General features: G+C 49.4%; 2 protein-coding genes across 2 annotated transcripts in view; one reads left to right on the top strand and one right to left on the bottom strand.

The window, feature by feature from the left end:
• Positions 1–615: 615 nt before the first annotated feature.
• ZSWIM7 (zinc finger SWIM-type containing 7) lies at positions 616–9,383 on the bottom strand. Its single transcript, XM_052657531.1, has 5 exons — positions 9,254–9,383; positions 7,307–7,328; positions 6,310–6,412; positions 2,220–2,324; positions 616–953 (listed from the first exon to the last, which is right to left on the bottom strand). Exons 1-5 carry the CDS (start codon positions 9,342–9,344, stop codon positions 837–839), a joined length of 438 nt encoding a protein of 145 aa, XP_052513491.1. The 5' UTR covers positions 9,345–9,383; the 3' UTR covers positions 616–836.
• Positions 9,384–9,503: 120 nt separating this feature from the next.
• Positions 9,504–17,915, top strand: part of TTC19 (tetratricopeptide repeat domain 19) — a 29,032-nt gene continuing 20,620 nt past the window's right edge. Inside the window, exons 1-7 of the mRNA XM_052658199.1 lie at positions 9,504–9,672; positions 9,752–9,864; positions 11,185–11,295; positions 11,722–11,760; positions 12,454–12,510; positions 12,807–12,868; positions 14,810–14,904. Coding sequence (XP_052514159.1) covers positions 9,504–9,672; positions 9,752–9,864; positions 11,185–11,295; positions 11,722–11,760; positions 12,454–12,510; positions 12,807–12,868; positions 14,810–14,904 — 646 coding nt within the window. The remainder of the gene's footprint in view (positions 9,673–9,751; positions 9,865–11,184; positions 11,296–11,721; positions 11,761–12,453; positions 12,511–12,806; positions 12,869–14,809; positions 14,905–17,915) is intronic.

The raw sequence follows: 17,915 nt of genomic DNA, 5'->3' as shown, positions 1-17,915 counted from the left end.
GGACGTGAAGCCCCAGAGAGACGGGGAAAGCCTGTCCTAGGATCCTGTTCAGCTGTGGATGGTTGTCGCTGGGGGAAGTGCCTGTCCTGTCTCAGCTCCGTCTTGTGTTCATTTCCTTCCATCACAGCTCCTTTGCTCTCTCCTGGGGTCCAAAAAGAGTCCCATTCCTCTCCCGCCTCACAGCCTCTGGAGATCTGCCTTTTCTCACTCAGCCTGGAACACCCGGCAGCCTCTCTGGCTGCCTCCCTCACCCGCTTGTTACGAAGCTCAGAAATGCTCTGAGCAGACCTGCACTTCCTTGTTCTAGGTGCTACCTTTCCAACAGCACAGCCTATTTAAGCAACTGTTTTGGCCTCAACACTGCAAATGTCTGGAGCCTGCTGAAACCAGCACCCCAACGTCTCCATCTGCTGCCATTGTAGTCACATCCCTGCTCTGACCTTTTACTGAAGAAAGACTTTCTGGGCCCAAGAGAAAGAACTAACGCTTGGCGCATCTAAACCATCATATTGTCTCCTCTCCCATTCTAGCCTCTTAAGGACTAGGACTTTGTTTGAAAATCTCCTTCACTGTGGATGCGACTTGATGTTAGGCTTTGGAGTCTAAGATGCTTGATTACATTTGGAAATTTTTTACTCATGGGGCTTGGAGGCTGGATTTTTTGCAAGGGCTTCATACTGTATACATGCCCTGGCTCTGGAGTCCAGGGCGGAAGGGGACACTAACGTGAAGTCTGGCCCACGTCTCCTCCACGTGAACCACGCGTGACAGGGCGCGTGTGTCTCTGGACAGGACTTCTACTGTGAAAGATGGTCAGTGATGCTCCGTCTGTACTTTTATGCTTCCTGTGTCTTCTCCGCTGACAGTATGTCAGTCAGTTGCTTGTCAGAGACACTCAGCTGCTGACAGGTCCTTGTGACCTGACTCAGGTAAACTGCCAAGAGGTGCTTGCACTAGGACAGACAGTACACAAGCCAGTTAGCAACGAGGAGGGCCAGGCTTCACGGAGCAGGAAAGGAGCGGGGCACACACACCAGGGGCCTGGAACCCACTGCCTAGAACCGCAGACCAAGGTTAGACAGGTGTCTACTTTCTAGGAGTCCGTGTGGACAAGGAGGTTTTATCAATACTTGGCTTGCTGTTTGGGGCAACAGTGTAGATCCAGCAGGGACAGGTGAAACCAAGTGAAAACCAAGACAGGCTCTTTATGTCAGTCCTAAATTATACTACTTTCTTCCTTGCCCTCAGAAAGCTGTTAACAGCAGTGGCTAAGGTTCTTCAAGGTACAGTGTTGCTAGGAGCATCTCAAGGATTATCTCATTTAAATCTGACAGCCCCCTGGGGGACAGGGCTTATCTTCAGTCCTTAACCACTGGACAGCCAGAGCAGGGATGGTGGGACCCTCACTGTCTTGCCTGTCTCTCTCTCAGGCATGATCTGTGCTGGACCTCACACCACGGGGCACACACCACTCTAACCCTGGACCTCACACTGCGGGGCACACCACTTGGGCTGCTGAGGGCCTGGCTCCAACCCTGTCGTTTTTTAGGTGAGATCACTGAGTTGAGCCTCCCTGTCAATGGGAAAACCCGCTTGCCACCCGCTTCCTGACAGGTGTGACAACTGTGTAAAGAAAGGGGAGCGTGGGGCGGATGCTGTAATTTTCTTCCTTGGCAAGACTGGAAAGATTGCTCCCCGCCCTCAGGTGGGGTAGTGGTTCTCCTGTGGACTCGGGATGGATGTGAGGAGGTCTCGTTCCTGCCTGACACTCTGGGCTCCTATGAGATCGGCCGAGGCACCACCATGCTTTGCTGCCCCCGGTGAAAGTCAAGCGAGGCTGAGTACCACGCTGTCCAAGGGCAGTGGGAGAAGTGCCTCGTGGCTGGAGATTGGGGCACACACACTTGCCAGCATCCAGTTTGGCTCATGTTTTTACTGGGCCTGATAACTGCCCAGGTGCCAACTCTTGAGGATTACTTGCTGCCTTCCTGAAGCTTCATCTCTGACCTTTTAAATTAAAACAAGAAACTGGCATAGTTCCTAAAATGCCCCTGTGTTTTGGGAGGGTAAAGCCAGAATAGATGACTGACTGAAGTCAAGGACAATGAACTACGTCTGTTTCCACACAGAGTAAATCCCATGTAGGGTGCAGAGCGAGGTTCCCAGCACCCCCTGCCCCTCCACCAGCTCGGCCATGGCCGCAGCTCATCCGTCCTCACCAGAAGGCTGTCCCCCTTCCTCAGCACGGAGAAGGCGAACGCCGGGCACGAGCAGTAGTGGCAGGAAGCCAGACATGTGTACGTTCTCCCGGAGCTTCCAAGCACCTGGAAAGGGGAGGACAGGTGGAGTCAGACCTGAAAAGGTGAGCGGGGAAACTGTTATTCCCTTTGAACGTACCTGTGTGAGAGTGCAGGGCTGTTCTCCGAGGGCCTACCTGCCCACAGGACCCTCCTGCTGCCTCAGTGCCCTGCCCTGACACCTCCACACACAAAACAGAAGCTGAGCCCTCCATACGAACCGCTGTTTCTCCGCCTGGGGATTCAGAGGGTTGACTAGAGAGACAGAGAAGGCTCCCCGCACTGTACTTGTTTCTCAGCCTTTGTACTTATTTCACAGCATGTGTGTGAATGTCTAAAGCCTCCACCACACTCCTAGCAGGAGTCTGAGGACAGGAAAGGCCCAGTGGGGAGTGGGAAGAACATGGGGAACAGAGACTCCTTTAACGGGGTGACTCAGCTGCCATGGGGAGCGGCAAGCCCAGGTCTGCCCACTCACCTAGCAGGACGGGATGAGGGCAGGGACCTGGGAGGGCTGGCAGGAGGCCACGTTCAGAGCCAACGGCCTTGCTGTCAGTCAGGGGACACCGGGGGCCCTGTGTTTGGAGGGTGGCTGGACAGACCTGGAGAAATGGCTTGTCTCCGTCCTCACCCCCAGGTGCCAGAGACAGGAAGTGGAGGGCTTCGTTCCTAATGTCCCAATGGAGTAAAGTTACTATCCTAGGGACCTAGAGACCCCCTGCAGTGGGTCAGTGACAGGGAACTGCCCCTGGGGGATGTGCCCCAGGGCATTCACGTTTGTTTCAGGCTCTGAGATGACCATCTACATAGAAAAAAGGAATGTCAGTGCTCCTAGAATTGTTTCCTGTTTTCCTCACACAGGTAAGACTTCCACTGAAAAATAGCAGTGTTGAGTCAGGTGTTGTCTCTCCAGCATTTCGCCTGGTACAGGCATGTCGCTATGGGTTTTTTTTGCCAAGTCAGGAGGACTCCTTGGGGGCTGCAGGATGACCAGAAATGGCCGGTGACTGGGTAACAGGACGCCTACTGAACCCATCACACATTTCAGCCCCATTACAAACCGGACATTAAAAAAGTCACACCACACATTTCCAGTCCTGAGGCGCTGACCTGTTTTAACTGGTGAGCGCTGGGGGTGCGAGGAGGAGCTGCCCTTTGCTGAAGGGAGAGTGTGAGAGCAGACTAGTTCGCACTCAGTCCCGCAAGAAAACCCACCAACATCCGGCAGGGACACCAACAATTCTTGGGTCTCTAAACCATGACCAATGATTTCTTCTTCTCTCTAGATTTATGGTTAATTAGGCATAAGCCTCTGGGATTCCACACAGACTACCTCCTCCTTATGGTGGGCCCCCAGACAATTACTCTCTGCATGAGGCTAAGTGCGTGCCTGGCCACTCAGGGGTGGGGAGAAGTTCTGCAGAAGTTCCCTGGCTGGGACTTAGGATGTGCAGCCGCCTAAGGCGGTGAATACGGTAAAGAGAGTCATTTCTCAGTTGGCTTCTCTATCTAGAAGTGGACGACTAATGAACCTGATAATCGGGCAGAGATCTGAGTCAGATGTGTTTGGAGCTGGAAACTGACCTCAGGGACTGTCTAATTCACCCTTTGCGGAAAAAACCACCTCCTCTTACAGGAAGTGCTCCAAGCTCGCTCACTTGGAGCCAGGAGTGTCAGTCCCAGAGGGGAGCCTTTACAAAAGGAATGCAGGCAGGATGATACTCAGACCCAGGCTGGACTTGCCCACACCTCCCTGGGAGGAGCCTGCTGCGGCTGCAGTGAGGCTCTAAGGAGACTGGCCCACTGGACGGTCATCCACCCACAGCACAGTTTACTTTATGGCTGCTCCAAGCCCTCAGCATCCGTCACAGTGGCGAACTGTATACGATTCACCGTTCTTTGAGTTCAGTGCCTCTCGGAAAGAGGCTGATATGTCCCTGCCCTGTTACATACAGGCTGACTATGTGACCTGCTTTAGCCGGTAAAGTGTGACTGGCCAGGCAGAAATGTTCAACATGGATACCTATGATATCCTGACTTCTCTCTGCTATGAGATCCACAATGTCCCAGACACAGGCTGCTCCATCGCCTGGGATCCTGGGCCACGATGTTCTGGATCAAAGCTGCAACTGACTCTCGATGGAGATGGACAGGGAGTGAGACATAAATCTGTAGCTTTTAAATTTAGGGGTCATTGTTACAAATATAACTTGGCCCCTCCTGACTGATGCGTCCCCCTTCCTAGGAGGACTGAAGTTTATCAAAAAGCGACTCAGGTGACAACATGAGTGTGACTTCAGGGTAATTACCACCACACCTAGAGGAGGTGAGAATGTTAGAAGGTCGACTTATGGAACGATAACTAGCTGGGTAACAAGGCAACATCTGACTCAACCTTTATCATCTCACAGAACCTCTGAATTAAGCCAAATTCCTTCCATATTACTATATACAGTGAAACCACTGAGGTTAATTGGAGGGTGTCTGTAAGGTTTCTACAACCTCATTTAATTCAAAGTCCAACACAATTCTAAGAACTTTGCATTTTTATGATAAATAAAGCAACATGACATAATACAGAATGTGAATGATGAAAACTAAAACAAGTCACGGTGATCGTGGGAGGAATAATAAGTCAACGATAACTGAAATATTTCCAACACAGTCTTTGAGATTTTAACTAACAGCAAGATCATGCTTGTGTGGGTCAAGTGTTCTGCTGATGTTGGAACTGAGACAAGAGAATCTGAAACTAAAAGACATGGGAAAACTCAGAAGCCCTTTTTGACAAGGGTATGTTAGCTACATAAAACCCCAAAATAAATACACTAGGAAAGAAAATGGAAATCCTTCCTCAGGTACAAACAACATTGCTTAAGAGTTCTGATTCTTAATCTATGATGTTCACCAACAGAAAATTCTAATAAGCAGCCTCTTCTAAGTAAATACAACACAGAAGTTTTAACTGCAGCATTTGGCACTAATCACCCCAGCTTACTTCAGGCAGAAATGCACGAGGACGTGCCAGCTGGCTGCACCATCCTACTGCATGGAAAAGTGAGTTCATGGGCCAAGCCATCCATGTGCCCGAGAGGCTTTGCTCAGTCACTTGCTAAAAATGAATCACCATGGTCTCAACTCTGAGACAGTCATAAGTAAACCAGAACCCCAAAGCTCAAAAGTTCCACCTTTCCTGGTCTTCAACAAGGCCTGGATCTCATACAAGAGCTGATGGCTGCTGCTTCTACCCCTGCCAAACACAAAATTTTGGAGACCACTGCCAACATTTTTATTTCATTCACAAGATCCCCTTCTCTGAATCCCAGCTGGCTTACCATGTCGTGGCTAAACTTGGGGTTTGGGGGGTGGAGAGTCTGGCCCGCTGTTGACATAGACAGGACCGTCTGCTAGCTATACAACCCTGCTGCCATAGGGGACTATTAATTTTCTGCATCTCAGTTTTCAGCAAAATAAATATCTTTCCAGGCTTTTGGTAAGAATTAGCAATACATGAAAGTAATTTAGAGTCTGATAGGAGTCCAATTTGTACTTTACAAACCTGCCTACCTTAAGGTCCGCTTGAACTAAGGTCCAAGTAAACTGCCCACATTCAGCACAGTGTGGCCTTCGTGAATGCTTCCAACAACAGTTCTGACAGATCGTTTCTGTTAGATAAACCTTGACATGTGAAAGGACCTTAAAATGCATTTTGGCTTTTGCTTGTAAGCAAGAGACAAGGAACAGGGTGATCCCTGTAGTGTCAAATGACAGAAAGGGGAAGTTGGCTGTGATCATCAGACCTGGGCAAAGAGCCTCCCTGGATCATTGCTGGTTCCACACGCTGCTCCCAGGTGGGTTTAACAGGCCATATCTATCTGACTGTAACTACTCATACTCTCATTTCACTAAGTTGGGTCAAGTCCTTTCAACTGTCCACCAGCTTTCATACAGATTCATGAAACATTTGTCCTAAGGGGATCTGGTTGAGATTACTCCACCTCTGGGTTTCTACCTGGTAAACACGCCTCCCGCTGGGTGAGGTGATTAAGGTGACAGACTGGCGGTCAACTAGGTCCAAGGCTTGGACAGCTGATGAGCCGAAGACAAATTTCAGCCTGGGAAGGAGAGGAGCCTCAGGTTAGATGATGGACTGAAAGCCACCTATCTGACTCGACCCGAAGGATTACCATCAGCAGCTTCTGAAAATTTATTTTAATTCGGAAAAAAACGTAATACAGCAAAATCCCACATAATCGACCGCCCAGAATAAATGTTAACATGTTGTTTATAAAGAAGACTCTTTATATGTCAGAGGCCTTCCTGTTCTTCCTCAATTTCTTCATTCTCAAGGCAACCACACACATTTCATATTAATGTTTTTATAGTTTACTATACACAGTACATATGTGTATGTGCATACATACACACACAAACATATATACATATGGTGATGTTTTCTAAGTTAAAAACATGAACAGTATATTCTGGGCTTTTTGGGCAACTTTTTTTCCCATTCAGTGTGCTTCTGAGAATGATGCACATATATATATGTGTGTGTGTGTGCATGTATACATATACACAAACATATATTTTAAAATTTAACTTTTGGATAATATTCTAGTGTATGTACCTAGTACATTTTATTTCTTAAATACGCTTAGCCTCTCACTCAGGAAACAGGCCTCCCCAAGCAGTGTATGTGTAAGAGTTGTTGTTCAAGGGTCAAATGTCCTTCTCTTTTCATGTGTTAGTAGTATGAGAGTTACACCTTTTAGAATAATGTTAAAATACAGTGGCACTTAGGACAATAAGGGAGTGCCTTGTACTGTCAAGTACAGTGCTAGTTATTCACTTGAGACAGATTTTTAACAATCACATCAATAAAATATTATTCCTTAGTAAGAATGTTTTCTAAAATAAAAAAAGAGTTGATGTTGAAAGAACTGGCCTTTAAAAACACACATTAGTGGTTTATAAAGAACCCCAAATACAAAAGGATATATACTTACGATAACAGATGCTCATCAGGAACTGTAAAACAGGAATGGAAAGTAAGTAAATTGTGTTAAACCAGTGACCAGAGACAAAAACATTTTTAAAAGGGTATTATAACCAAAAAGACTTATATGTAAGATGGTGAACTGAACCTATGCATCAAATTTTACTCAGTATTCCACTGAACAATAATAAAAGAATTTTCTAAAATGAATAAACTCTCAAGGATGAGGACAGGGAGAAACACAGCTAAGATATGTTCAAAAATTATTTACAAGACCTGAGAAAACTGAAACAAGTTAGCAATAGGAGAGCCAAGCAACAACCTGATTTACACTTCAGACTCTAATACACTCACTCCCTAAAAAAAAAAAAAAAAAAACCCTCCAGAACTTGGTGGCACCAGATGGCTCTTGAGTGGGAATGAAGCAGGAGGGCTAAAATAAGACTCTGTGAAAGTAAGTTTAAGAAGTTGGAAGGTAGTAGACTACTACTTTAAGATGTCTGAGTAAATATTTCCAACATATAATTCAATAACACCTAGCCAAACTATCAATTATGTCTCAGGACAGGAGAATATGTGCTCTATAAAATAAGACAGTAAACTGAGAAAAAGAAAATTGTACAGTATACTAAACATTAAGGCTCAAAGTAGGTAAAGGGAATTCCCTAGACAGTAATGGTGGGGGGAGATCTCAGGAGAGCACCCTGGAAGCTCTAGAAGAAAATGAAATGGACAAAACACCTCAGCATCTTGAGTAGAGGATTCAGAACACTGCTAAGAGTTTGAAGTTGAATTATGGATGTGTGTGTGTTTGTGTTAGCCACTTAAGTCATGTTTGACTCTTTTCAACCCTATGGATTGTAGCCCGCCAGGCTCCTGTCCATGGAATTCTCCAGGCAGGACTACTGGAGTGGGTTGCCATTTCTTTCTCTAGGGGATCTTCCTGACCCAGGGATCAAACCTGGGTCTCCTACATTGCTGGCAGATTCCTTACCCTCTGAGCTAAAAGGAAGTTATTGAATTAGGGATAAACATATAGAAAAGTAAACAACCAAACTAATGCAATCATGAGTTTTGAGAGGAAGCAAAAAGTTACAGTAAAGTAGTCATCACTTACTACATGGCTCAGCTGTGACTATATTTTACATCATCATACAAGTGTAAACTCAAAATACTGATCTAAAGAAAATTATCGTCGAAGGAGGGGGCTCAGAAAGAGTGTATGACTGTCTAAGAACAAAGATTTTTAAATACAAGAAAATGGCTCTGAAAAACGTGAATCGGTGATAGTAGTCTCTATGAGCCCCAAGCCTCAGGGGCGCCCCCTTCAAGACTCTCACACTGTGCTCTTCACACACAACCCTTTCTGGCAACCACTGAGCTGTCAACAGACTGGTTTCTCCCCCAAGCTTTTTGGGATTAGAGGATGTTCGAATACCTGGCTCGCCTCATCTTTTAAGCACATGTACTGCTTTAGATTTAACTGAAATGAGAAAAGTTGGCTTCCTCCTCTCAATTCTTTAAAAACAATAAGTCAAGGTAAATCCTTTTCAAAGTGCGGTCCTTTGCAAACAAACGCCGCCCAAGTGAACCAGCAAGGTTCACTGAAGCCTAACCGATGTTTTGGATGGTCACTCAGATGGCGGCGGTGGCGCAGCTCTAACGAAGACGCGCTCTGGCCCCGTGCGCTTGCGGCCAGGGGAGTCTGGTCACAGAGAGTCCTCTGCTGGTCAGAGGAATAAAGGCACAGCCACAGCGTCCAGACCCCTCAAGTCCTGCATCTGGGGCCCTGAAACAGTCACTCGTGCACAGAGGTCAGGAGGGGAACCGTTTGGAACAAACACAGACCGCGAGAAGGAAGGGCTACAGGCGAGTTAAGAGGGCGGAGACCTCCCCAGTGGGCCCGGACCCCCGAACCCCGTCTCGCCGGCGCTGCTTCCCGCGCCCCCGCCCATACTCGGCGCGCCGTCCCGCACAGCCGCCGCCATCTCGCTCAGCAGCTCCTCCACCACAGCTCGTAGCGTGAGAGGCCCAGTCGGAGCCGCCATGGCGGGTCCCGCGTTCTCCGGGGCAGGGGAGGAGGGCGAGGTGACGTAGACTTGCGTCCCGGCGCATGCGGGCGGCCCGGCCAATCGGCGGGCTTTCCGCGCCAGGGGCGGGACTTCCGGAGCCCGTGGCCGCAGTGCGCAGAGAACGCTCTGGCGGCCATGTACCGGCGTCTGGCTGTGGGCCTGGCCCGAGGTCTGTTGCGGGTGGCGGAACGGCGGGACCGCTGCTCCCCGGTGTGCCTGCTGCCCGGGCCGCCGGGAGCTCGGGCGCCGCCGTGCCGAGGGGCGCCGCGCGGCCGAGGCTCGGGCCTACTGCCGCTGCTGGCAGGTGAGGGGTGCAGGCCGGCGGGCCGGGCGGGCCGGGCTGGCTGGGCTGCGCGCGGTGACCTCAGTGCCCCTTCCTGCAGCGCTCGCCTGGTCCTCGAGGCCCGCGGCGGCGGAGCAGGAGCGGCGGGGCGCGGGCGGGGCTGCAGCCGGGGACGCCGAAGCCGAGATCATCCAGCTGCTGAAGCGAGCCAAGGTGAGGGGCCGCAGCGCGTCCCTCGACTACGGGGACCCGGGTGGACGGAGTCGTGGGGTCCTTGCGTCGGGCGCAGGTGGAGGCGGCGCTGCGGGTTGCGAGGTTGCGAGCGCGGGGAGAAGTGCGCACAGGCTGAGGGGAGCGAGGCGGGCCTCTTTTTCCTGAACGTTTTCCCCTCTTCCCGGGGTGCCGGGTCTCCTCCTTTGGGCTGACCGCCGCCTCATGCCCAACGCGTCCACCCGAGTGCCCGCACACGGCAGGTGCGGCCCGCATGCCAACTCTATTTGAGGCTTCAGCTGACCCAAACGAACCTGTGGTCTTAGGCACCTCTCCGACCCCTTCCCTCAGTACCTCTTCTTTTCTGTAGTCTGCCCCATTCTGAGAACTTGTGTGGTACCTACCTACCACCTCCCATATACCGAGAATCCAGCAACGAATTTTTGGATTTTGCCACCAAATCCAAAATCTCGAACCTGTCGCCTCTTCTGTGTCTCCTCCTGTCGCCCTGGCCACGCTGCCACAGCCTGCAGTCTTGTCTGCCCTGTTGCCCCCTGCCATCCAGGCTTGACAGCAACTGGAGTGATCATTTAAATGTAAATCAGCTGGTGTCATTCCGTGCCCACAAGCCTTGATTGACCCGTCACAGCGTTTGTGGTAGCACCCAGACTCCTTGCCCTGGCTGGTGAGACCTGTGGTCCCACCCCATTGCCTCCCTACTTGGCAGTAACAGTCACCATCCTCAGTTGACATCTGTTGACTTTCATTGTTTGAGTGGTTCTTGAAAGTCCGGTATCTTCCGTCTATAGCACCTTCGCTCCTTCCCTGCTCTCTGTTTGGGTCAGTTTCCCCCATAGCTCCTTACTTAGTTGGCTGTTTTTCTTTTTACCTCAATTTAACTGTCGCTTCCTTGGGCGGCTTCTCTTGACTCCATTTGAAGGAACCCCCTTGTTCCTTTCTCTTGCCTTTCTTCGCCTGTATCATTGGTTGTGATTGAGCCCACCTGTCCTGCAGGTAGAGTGGAGGAGGATGTAGGGCCAGCAGCTCCACTATAAGAGCTCGTGAAAAGTGCTCACAATCCTGCTGCCCACGTCAGCCAGTGTGCTATATCTGTGGCCATGCGGAGCTGCAGGGGAGCCCCTCTCCAGTCCCCACTGCAGATACCATGCCTTTGCAGAGCAGGGATTCAATAAGTGTTTGAGGAATGAATGACTAGCTTCCCTCTGTGTACTGGGACACGTAGCCATACTCGCTTCTGTCTGGCGGTGCATGTCTCTGTTCTTTTTGTGTTTCAATTTCTTTTATTTTGTTTTCTCTTTTCAGTTATGCATCATGAAAGATGAGCCAGAAGAGGCAGAGTTGATTTTGCATGATGCTCTTCATCTTGCCCACAAGAGTCACAACACAAAGGCCATTGCTTACACTTATGACTTGGTAACTCCTCTGACCAGTCTGAGCCGCCACCAGTGGTGCAGGAGAAGGGCTGTTAGTGTTCCTGATTAGTATTCCTGACCTGCAGGATGTCTCTCTGGGTTTTGTTTTTACTAAGTTTTCTTTAGCTTTCCATTTTTATTACCCTTGGACTGTCACCTGTAAGAAACCTCAACCCCAGACCGAAAAGAAACAATTAACATTAATATTTGTGTTCTCAGTGAAGAGTGGATCTAGAATTGTTATCATCAAAGTCTATGCACGTACTCTCACCCCATTGCTGAACTTTGCTTCTAGCAGATTAGCGACAGTTTCTGGCCTGTTTTTTTGGATAGAAGGTGAAAGCAAAGGGGAGTTTTCAGTGTAAAGATTTTGAAGTAAGTGGAAACAATGCTTTAAACTGAAAAACAACTTACAATCTGCTTTCAGATGGCGAACTTAGCATTTATAAGGGGTCAGCTTGAAAATGTAAGTAAATCATGTTGTAATGTTGTGAATTTGTGAATGGCTAGCTTCAAGGGACCTCTGCACAAAAGGGTACAGGCAAAGCTTCTGTAACAAAGAGACCCCAAGATAAAGTGACTGAAATAAGAAGGAAGCGTATCCCTTTAATGCATTAGTCCAGAGGCGGCTGAACCCTGAAGAGGGGTGGGCACTTCTACCACATGAAGTGACCCAGGAGCCCACATTCCTTCTAAGATGTATTCTCGCCTGAGTACGAGCACTGGCTCACCTCCAGCTGTGGGCAGGGAGAGGATGGAGGGCCAGCAGCGTCCTTGTGAAGTACGCTATTGAAGCTGTTTGTGTAAACTGCGTGCATCTCTTGGCCGCAGCCTCCTCATATGATTACACCTGAAATGCAAAGGAAGGACCCTTGACCTAGTGGAAGCTGAGGAGACTGTACCAGAAAAGGGTAGTTTGCAGTCTCTGTCACAGTGGGTTTGGGTGGGAAGTTGATCTCTGAAGCTGGTTCTACACATCACAGAGTAGTTTTCAAGGTGCCCAGAGATGTGGGGTCCCGGCATTTTAGTCTTTTTCTAACGCAAGGTTACCTTTCTGTATATGTGTTTTTCAAGCAATGCTGCCTCAGACTAGTACTTAGAATGCAGGGTCATCTAGATATGGGGCCCAAATAGAAAAATCTCTTCCTTATGCTTTTAGGCAGAAAAACTTTTTAAAGCAACAATGAGTTACCTGCTTGGAGGGGGCATGCAACAGGTAAGGACATTACATAATATTGCATCCTAGCTGAGGCAGTTTTCAAAATAGCCTTATGTCTTAGAAACTCCACCCAGCCCCTACATGTGTTTTGACCAAAAAGTTGGGATTTTTTCCCCCTAAGACCAGTATAAAAACTGCCAGTCTTTCACTCATGCAGAAGCATGACGCCTGATTCCTGCAAAAGCATCAAGACTATGGCTTTCAGGGTGTAGTCAGTCTAGAAATGAATCTGAAATACTTCATGAGGAAATTTTATTTGTTACGAACTAACTTCCTTTTTCTTTTCCCAATAGGAAGACAATGCAATCATAGAGATCTCCCTAAAGCTGGCCACTATTTACGCTGCTCAGAGTAGGTAAGTGTAGTCAGAGTCTGGGTGTGGGAGCAGCGGGGGGCGAGGGCTATGGGTCAGAAACTGACCCTGGGGTGTCACAGTTTTCATCCTACTAATCACCTGGGTATCCGAAATCTTGGTTGTCACCCTCCTGGTGTCCCATCCCTCACCTTTGAGATCTTGAGCCTTTTCCAGTCTTGCCCCTTCTTGTGTCCATTGGGGCCTGCAGCCCTCGTCCCTGTGGCTGCACCGTGACAGGCCTGGTCATGTGTTCTGTTCCTGCTTGAACTGGGAAGTCGTTAGAACCTTAGTTTTGCTCTTCCTAGGAAAGCTGGGAGCAACGCAAGAGTGGCCAGGGGTGGCATATTTTGCTGGTGGAAGTATCAACAAAGCAGGAAGTTAGGTACAGGTTATATGATGAGAGAGTTGCTGTGAGAGGGTGTCACTGGCTCGTCCAATGGGCAGTTTGTAAAGGCTGTAGAGGTGATGGGGTGGCTAGGTTGTAGCAAGGAGGCACCGAGGCATGGGGCAGAGGCCTTCGGACGAGTGGGACAGGAAAGCAGTGCTATTTAAAAGTATTGGATGAGTCTGGATTCTTACATAGAGGAAAAAGTCTGCCAGGTACATAGGAAAGGCTTTGGGAAGCATTTTAGATGTGTGCCGAAGGTCAGGGACGCAGATAGAGGGGCCTGGTGCCCTTCACTCTAGTTGAAAACTCAGAGGATGCAAGTAGAGGACTCCTGGAGGGTTGATTTGGGGTAAATTTAAGGGAAGGCTTGACTTCTCCTTAGCCCTTGAGTTGCTGCAGAAATTGGGTACTACAGGTTTTGAATGGTACCTAGCCCGGTGCTGTAGGAGGAGTGCTCACTGCAGCCAGAGACCCTGGCACGGGCACCTGCAGCCCGAGTGGTCCGCTCCTTTGTTTTTGGGGGGACCCGGTCCATCTCCCGGCATTTGGCTGGACACTGGATAGACCAGAGCCTCAGGGCCTCTGACTCCAAGTCTGTAGAGAAACTTTGAGGTTGGTTCATGCTAGGGAGCATTGCAGCCAGGTTAGTCTCTCTGGATGAGTTACAGACAGGATCAGATATTGGTGGGTGTGGACCCCTGGGTTAAGGAGAAGCCCAGGGATGGTAACACTGGACAGTGAGACACGCCCACGGTCTCTCAAGAGGTGAAAGCTGTGCGGTACCCACAGTAATTAGCCCATAAGTTACCCTGCTCAGAAGTGTTCTCTCTTGATGACTGAGAACGTCTTGTGGGCAGCCTCCCCTGCTCCACACTCTGCTTGCATGAGGTCCCTGCTGCTGCCAAGGTTTGGCTCGGGGAAAGCTGCTCCTCTTCTGAGAACGGAGTAGCATAGGGTCGTCTGGCCAAGGCCGGAGGAGAGGTAAGCTTGTTTAGTGCCGCTTCCAGTGAGGAGCTGAGAGTCAGAGTGGAGGAGCAAAGACTGGGATGGATGGATGTTCTGTGGTGCTCCCGGTGTCTCAGATGCCAGCAGGCAACCCTCTTTTTGTCCAGAGTCAGCCTGCTGGCCGCTTGGGCGTCCTCACTGGTGACTGAGGGTCCCTGGACTGGGGCCAAATGCCTTTTAACGCCCTGGTTGGGGCTTCCATTTCTGTAAAAGAAACTTGTGCTGGAGCCCTGCAGCTTGAGAGAAGCGGGGAGTGCTACATCCCCCGGAAATGGACGAGGTCGGCAGTCAGAGTTCTGCTGTGAGCCCAGGCCTCCGTTGGCACTGGAACTGGCCCCTCGGCTCTGCCAGTGGCGAGGAGGAAGCACTGGTTGTGTTGGTTACTGAAACCCCAGCAGCGCCCCGAGATGACAAAAAACAAACTTCTGACAGAGGAGAGGTTGACACCCCTTAGGGACTTGAAACAGAGTTCCCATCCGTCTTAACACTAGATGATGCAAACCCGAGGTGGAAGGCAGGACAGCTGATTGATCCTCTTTGCTTTACAGACAGGAACTGGCTCTTGCTGGCTATGAATTCTGTATTTCAACTCTTGAGAAGAAAATTGAACAAGAAAGGGAATTATCGGAAGACGTTCTGTCAGGTAGGAAACCTGGCTATTTTTTCGGCCTGCCTTTGCCGCCGAGGGCTTGGCTGTCAGGCTGCAGTACAGGACACAGAAGTGTGTCTGTCAGTCAGGGAAGGGGAAGTTACTCGTTATGTTAACTGTGGCTGTTTCTAAGGTCTCAGAGGGTTTGGAGTGAGATTTTCTTTAAATGACTTGATCACCGGTTTGCTTTGTTTTATTTTTAACCCCATGGTGATGTGTTCTTAGTATGTCATTGACATATAGAATCTCTGGAAAACTTGGGGGGAGAAGGGACCTATTTTCTCTGGTCTCTTGGTTCAGCCGCGGTCACAGTACATATTAAGTCACTTAGCTCCCGGTGTCCACGAGGGTGTGAGAGAGCAGTGCAGTCTGTCCGTCCCCCGTCGTGGAGGGAAGGTGTGACGTCATGTTGTGGGATGGGCAGGGGGCTCTGGCTCTCAGCCATTCTGGTGTCTTTTTTTTTTAATTGAAGTAGTTGGTTTACAATGTGGTGCCAGTCTTTGCTGTATAGCAGAGTGATTCAGTTTTACACATGCATACCTTCTGTTTTAAATATTCTTTTCCGTTATGGTTTATCATAGGATATTGAGTATAGTTCCCCGTGCTGTATGGTAGGACCTTCTTGTTTCTCCATTCTAAATGTAGTAGTTTGCATCTAAAACCCCACATTCCCAGTCCTCCCCCTCCCCTTTGGTAACCACAAGTCTGTTCTCTGTCTTTGAGTCTGCTTCTGTTCTGTAGATAAGTTCATGTGTACTGTACTTTATTTTTTTTATAATTTTATGTATTTTTGGCTGCAGTGGGTCTTCGTTGCTGCGGGTGGCCTTTTCCAGTTGGGGCGAGTGGGGACTACTTGCTGATTGGGATTCGTGGGCTTCTCTCTGCAGTGGTTCCTTGTGGAGTTTGGGCTCAGTGCTTGTGCACGGGCTTAGTTGCTCGGAGGCATGTAGAATCTTCCTGGACCAGGAATTGAGCCTGTGTCTCCTGCACTTGGTTAGTGGATTCTTAACCACTGGACCACCAGGGAAGCCCTGTGCCATTATTTTAAATTCTGCATGTAAGTGATGTCGTGATTTTTGTCTTTCTCCATCTGATTTACTTCACTTAGTGTGATAACCTCTAGTTGCGTCCGTGTTGCTGCAGGCGGCGTTATTTTGTTCTTTCTTGTGGTTGAGTGGTGTTGCATTGTGTATAGGTGCCGCGTGTGTTTTACCCAGTCCTCTGTTGATGGCAGGTTGCTTCCCTGTCTTGGCTATTGTGAAGAGTGCTGCGGTCTATGTTCATAGAGCGTGTGTCGTTTTGAATTACGCGTTGTCTGAGTTTATGCCTAGGAGTGGGATTGGTAGCTCTGTTTTGTTTTCTGAGGAACCTCTGTACTGTAGTCCATGGTAGTTGCACCAGTTTTCATCTCCACAGTAGTGTAGGCGGGTTCTCTTTTCTCCTCACCTTTTCTAGAATTTATATGCTTTTTGATGGCTGTTCTGACTGCTGTCAGGTGTTATTTCATTATAGTTTTTATTTGCATTTCTCTTAATAATTAGGGATGTTGAGCATCTTTTCATGTGCATTTGGGTTTTTATTCCTTTTAATTATTTTTCTCTGGTTGTGGCAAGTGGGTGCTACTCTTTGTCTCAGGGCTTCTTGTTGTGGGGGGTTCTCTTGTTGCGGAGCATGGGCTCTGGAGTTGCTCTGAGGCATGTTCCCTGACCAGGGATAAAACCCGTGTTGCCTGCATTGGCAGGTGGATTCTTAACCACTGGGCCGCCAGGGAAGTCCTTGCATTCAGATTTCTTACTGTGGGTTGAAATACTGGGAATTTTCAGATTGACATTCTTTTGGTGACTCTGATTTCACACTTCCTCTTTGCTGGGCGCTTGCACAATGATGGAGGTGGAGCACAGCTCTGGTATCCCTGAAGGCAGTACATGTGGCTTCAGGGAGGTGTCTGTCCTCCGTTGTCTTACAGTTTTCCCTGGAACAAAACTCAGTTTTCCTCCATTAGCTCTGCTGAAGCTCCCCGCATCGAGGTCACCAGCTCTCCTCCCTGGCAGCTCAGCCCAGTGATCACCATCTCCTGCGGGAAACACTTCACTGGACTTCAAGGCCACCTCCCTGGTGGCTCGCGCTCGCTGAGTCACCTCTCGCATGGGCCTCGGTGCCGTCTGGGCCACTTCCCTCTCTGCCCCTGCACCTGGGAGGTAACCGTGAGGCCTGTGCTTTCTGTACCGGTTCTGCATCTTCAGCGCAGCCTGTGAGGGAGCTTGTCTACCTGACATCTTGACCGGAATGCCCGATGATAATCTCACACTTCATAAGTTCCACATGAGTCTCTTTGTTTTCCTGTGTTGACCTAGTTTTTCTTACTGAAGTGTAGTTGATGTGTGTTATATGTTACAGGTGGACAGTACAGTGATTCCGTTTTTAAAGGTTGTCTTCCATTTATAGTTACTGTAGAATATTTGCTATATTCCCTGTGTTGTGCCCTGTATCATTATAGCTTATTTGACACCAAAAGAGTTTGTCCCTTTTACTCCCTCCATGTATACTGCACACCCCAACCCCACCCCTTGTAGATGGGTCTCTTGATCCCCCCCTCACAATCTCACCAGGCAGCCTGTGTTGTAACTGGCACCACCATTGACCCGGCGCTTTGGCGCCATCTGTGATTCTTCCTTCCTTCCTGCTTGTAGCTCACCAGCAAGCTGTACTGAGCCTGCCGTGGCAATATGTCCACGTCACAGCCGTCTGGCCCTCCTGCCCTGTTGTGGTCCAGGCCCCCGTGCTTCTTGCCTAGGCGCCTGTGGTTATTTCCTCCCAGGGGTGCCTGTTCCCTCATTCCCTAGGGAAGGCGCTCCCACCCACCTGCCATCTCAGGCCCGCCTCCACCTGCAGCCCCAGCTCCTCTCTCTGTCAGTGGCTCCAAGAGCATTGCCTTCTCCAGCCTTGTCCCAGCTCTTCTCTCCGAAGTCTTTCTGCCTCCGTTTGGTCTTTGATCCTCTTTCTCT

This window comes from Budorcas taxicolor, chromosome 19 (assembly GCF_023091745.1).
Source record: "Budorcas taxicolor isolate Tak-1 chromosome 19, Takin1.1, whole genome shotgun sequence".
In the NCBI taxonomy this organism is placed as follows: Eukaryota; Metazoa; Chordata; class Mammalia; order Artiodactyla; family Bovidae; genus Budorcas; species Budorcas taxicolor.
This window is presented reverse-complemented; position numbering and strand designations above follow the sequence as displayed.